The 4,811-nt window shown below is 36.7% G+C and overlaps 1 protein-coding gene across 1 annotated transcript; it reads left to right on the forward strand.

Moving 5' to 3' along the window:
- The first annotated feature begins 1,604 nt into the window (after positions 1-1,604).
- Positions 1,605-3,350, forward strand: LOC121583295 (protein phosphatase 1 regulatory subunit 3C-B). The gene is made up of 2 exons (XM_041899482.1): positions 1,605-1,778; positions 2,233-3,350. The coding sequence occupies exon 2, from the start codon at positions 2,261-2,263 to the stop codon at positions 3,194-3,196; it is 936 nt and encodes a 311-aa protein (XP_041755416.1). The 5' UTR covers positions 1,605-1,778; positions 2,233-2,260; the 3' UTR covers positions 3,197-3,350.
- The last annotated feature ends 1,461 nt before the right edge of the window (positions 3,351-4,811 follow it).

Genomic DNA, 4,811 nt, shown 5'->3' on the forward strand with positions numbered 1-4,811 from the left:
ATCAGGTGATTTTAAACAACTATGAGAAGGCAAAGGTTGAAATATAATAAATAGCCTATTAATTTCTCGACAAATTAACAAATGATATGTCTGATTCAGGTCTCCAACTCAACCAAAAATAAAAGTTAAAGAATGGGATTAAGCCAGTGGTTCCGATGGAACTATCCAAGTAGTAGATACATCTCCTTTAAAATGTTGATATTTGGTTGTGTTGTCAACCAAACACAATTCAATGTTACTTTTGTAATACAGCAAATAGCCTAAAGTTAAGGCTATCTTACAAACTAATGTAATATTCAACCTTAAAATGAGTAACACATTTATGGCCACATTTTGAGGTCACTGTAACTATACATTTCTTCCTATGTAATCATATAAAGCATGCATGTTCAAGATAGCATGCATAGGTCATCACAGGTCTGTGGAGATCTTCACAATTGCTGTAATAATCTGTGCAGAATCTCAAACGGAATTGATCACTTGCACCATGTACATTTCATGTAATCTTAACTGCAATCCAGGTCATTTGGTTCTGCTATTAGATAAAGCACAGTGAAATCACAATATTCTGTTGTATAAATAAGCAAACTATCTGATATTGTATTCCCATTTGAACTTTGTTGTGCTTTTAAATGGTTGAAAGCACAGTGATATACATTTGGTTGACAACTAAACCAAAAATCAGACATAGTTTTTCCATTGGAATTTGATTGTGCTTTTAGATAGTTGAAAGCATAGTGATAACACATTGGAAATTCAACTAACTTCTGTCTTTTTAAGTGGGTGAATATATTGTAGGTTGTAATCTCATTGATCAACCAAATATTATGATCCACGTTGAAATGACGTAGTGTGCCCAAATATAGGACGGAAATAAATTGCCATCTTAAACTTTTTTTAAAGATAAAATATATTCACTCAATATAAAGAATAGGAAAACACACACAGTAATTTGATGACATTTCTAAATACTAACATTATCTGTTGACTGTTAGAAAGTGGCTTTAGATCTTATATCAAAAGAGATTCAAAATGATTAATCTGGTTTTAGAGGATGGATAATGATTAACTTATGACCATGGCCCAAAACCAATTGAGCAAATAAATAAGCTTTAAATAGCACTCTTGCAAACAATTGACCGAAAGACAATATTCATATGACCTTGGAAAATGCCCTTGATAATTCTATGGGTGAGATAAAATAATTAAACTGAGATTTTATAAATGAATCGTTTTTTCATTGAAGGACATCTCCTCACTTTTGTCACTTGATCATATTTTTTATTTTGAAAGAAAGGAGACCATAAACACATAAACCATAAACAGTGAATTAGCTGTAGCACATCATCAATACCAGCAGAGGTCTACAATGATTCTCAAATAGAAAGTGTGTCAGTTTGAGGTATCCAAACCATGTACTTTGCATACTCAAAACCCCATGTGGATTGACTAGAGTCCAATACATATTTGTTCTGATTGGTTGAAGCGAAACTCCTCAGATCTTTCATTGGTTGTTTGAGAAACCATGTGAGCAAAATATGCAAATTGGCTCGATGTGGCAGTTGAAATCACTGGCTCTCATGCATTGTGAGACTGAACTGCAGAGATAGCAAGAGGGGGGTGCCTGCTCAAGACTACTGACATCAATTTATGAATTCATGGCAAAATACTTGAACAAAACTAGGTAGTACAGTACATTTTAAAGTGTATCTTGTTCAATCATCTTTGTCTTGGAACCTCTCTCTACATTGTTCATTATATATATTGAGTGCCACGAGGTAAGGATAATTGTTTTGTTTTTTAATGTAGCTTTACAGTAGATGTTAGCAGTTTAAGGCAATAACTCATTTGGATGGGTTCTCAATTTGTAAGCAGAATAAAATATTGTATTGATAATTTCACAAAGTTTTGTGTTGTCATTTAGATTTTAGGAATAGCATGATCATGTGAGCTGAAATACATCTACGGTTGGTCAAATAACTTGTCTGGTGAAGTAGATGCAAAAAACAAATGTCGACCGCAATGTAATGTCATGAGACTAAAAAAACATTAATTTAGTACTAGACATTGACATGTATAATATGGTTAAGTAAAGTGCATAAAGATTAATTGTGTGTTTAGATGAATACACAATGAACACATTCAATAAGAGGACCTCAAAAGACCTCAAGAAAAAATATAAAATATAAAATATTTATTAAAATGCTTTCTGTTTGTTCCCCCTTTCCTCAGGGTGCTCTACGTATTAAATTCATCAGCAATGCCGGGCCCTGTTATGCCTGTAGATATTGCTATGCGGATGTACATCACACACTCTCCACCTCTCCGGAGCTTCCTCAGCTCCTATGAGAACTTGAGGGTCAAGAACCGGGAAAACCACTACAAGCCCCTCCGGCCCTGCATTAGCTCCCAAAGGCCCTTGGAGGCCCAGAAGAGCCCCAAGATCACCATAAAGATCCCCAAGGGCAAGAAGAGAGTGGTCTTCGCCGACTCCAAAGGCATGTCCCTCACAGCCATCCACGTCTTTTCAAAGTTTGATGAAAAGCCCATGCTGTCCGACTTACAATTTGACCTTACAGACCTGGAGAATGACACCATGGAGCTGAAGATCAGCACCATGCGAAGCCTGGCACTGGACTTCCCCCAACCCGCTGCAGACTATCTGGCCTTCCGGAACCGGCTGTTGAAGAACTCTGTGTGCCTGGAAAACTGCACACTGAAGGAGAGGTCACTCACAGGCACTGTGAAAGTCCGAAACCTTGGCTTTGAGAAATCTGTCCAGGTCCGGTTGACCGTTGACTCATGGAAAACCCACAAAGACATTGACTGCACCTTCATTAACAGTGTCTACAGCTGCCAGGACACAGACACATTCACCTTTGTCTTTGAACTGCCCAGTTACGTGCCTCCTTATAATAGAGTCGAATTTTGCATATACTTCAAGAGCAAAGACCAGGTTTTCTGGGACAATTATGATGGGGAAAACTACATGCTCAAACCCATTGGGTGGAATGGAGAGGATGTGCAAACACTGGCCAAAAACATTGTTGAGCGTAAGAAACCAGCAGAGCACAAGAACGGCAATAAACTACTGGAGATGGAGTTTGACCAGTTTGGAAGTCCCCGTTTATTAAGTGGACTCTTTCCTGGGTGGCAAAGCTGGGGCAGAATTGAGAATGGTGCTAACTACTGGTGAAATTAGGAAAGACTTTCATCTGGCGTGAAACAGCAACTGAAGAGGTATAACAGGGATGGACTTCGATGGAGCAGGGTGATATAGATGTAGGATCTTAATTAGAGCCAGTTTGCTACAGCAGGAAACTAATCCTGCAGCAACAGGAAATGTGAATTAGTATGTAGATTATAATTAATGGACATTTTTGTAGGAGTTGATACATTTTTCGCAAGGGAAAATCAAGTCTGAAATGTCTAAGTGGAAATTACAAACTTCTGTCTTTTTAAACCTCAAATACACTACAAGTTTTACAATTACTGCATTGCAGGACAGTTTTAAAATTCTATGGGTGAGATAAAATCCTACATCTGTAGCAGTTGTAGTGACATAACTTACTGTATATAAAAATGGCAGTAGCTGCTTTGAATGCAATGAAGCACATCAAGAAAGAAAAAGTGTATGGAAATATGGACCATGGCTAAATTTTACTACTATTTGGCTCCCATTGAGACACTTTCTAAATATGATCAGCGGGACAGAGGCAATTGATTTTTATTTGATTTTACATGTGATTCTTGTGTAAAGTAGTTCAGTGCCTTCTCAATATTGTGACTGTTATAGAACAAAAGCCAATTGAAACTTAAGTTTGACAATCTGTAAACAGGTATAATACAATTTTCAGGGTTGGACTTACCGTAAGCATATGCAGTGATTGAGATGAACATCCTGATTTCTATAGATACAGTATGTGGTGAGATTGGTACCAATGGGATGTCCTTCATATTGAAGGGTTAGAGTGGTACCATCCATCTGGGGGGAAAAATAAACATAATTAAATTAAATATGAATTTGTGTGAGATATAATAGTACAGTAAATAATACAAATTATAAAATGCTGCACACTGCTGCTCATGATCACAGGTGATTTTATTATAACAACATTTGGACCCTTAGGTCTTCATCAGGCATCCATAGCCCAGGTGGGGGTGGAAGGTCCTCAGTGACATCACTTACTGAAACAGGAGGTAAAAATATATAACATAGGTTCACAATATCAACATTCAATTAATCGAAAGATATGACCATACACAAGGTATGTGATCAATATTTACAGTAATATACAGTACCAGTCAAAGGTTTGGACACACCTACTCATTCCAGGGTTTTTCTTTATTTTTACTGTTTTCTACATTGTAGAATAATAGTGAAGACATCAAAACTATGAAATAACACATATGGAATCATTTAGTAACCAAAAAAGTGTTAAACAAATCAAAATATATTTTATATTTGAGATTCTTCAAAGTAGCCACCCTTTGCCTTGATGACTGCTTTGCACACTCTTGGCATTCTCTCAACCAGCTTCACGAGGTAGTCACCTGGAATGCATTTAAATTAACAGGTGTGCCTTGTTAAAAGTTAATTTGTGGAATTCATTTCCTTCTTAATGTGTTTGAGTCAATCAGTTGTGTTGTGAAAAGGTAGGGGTGGTATACAGAAGATAGCCCTATTTGGTAAAATACCAAGTCCATATTATGGCAAGAACAGCTCAAATAGGCAAAGAGAAAAGACAGTCCATCATTACTTTAAGATATAAAGGTCAGTCAATACGGAACATTTCAAGAACTTTGATAGT

Source organism: Coregonus clupeaformis, chromosome 1, assembly GCF_020615455.1.
Source record: "Coregonus clupeaformis isolate EN_2021a chromosome 1, ASM2061545v1, whole genome shotgun sequence".
Lineage (NCBI taxonomy): Eukaryota > Metazoa > Chordata > Actinopteri > Salmoniformes > Salmonidae > Coregonus > Coregonus clupeaformis.

Excerpts from the sequence above, each read along its gene's own strand:
- LOC121583295 (XM_041899482.1), top strand. The coding sequence starts at position 2,261 with ATGCCGGGCCCTGTTATGCCTGTAGATATTGCTATGCGGATGTACATC.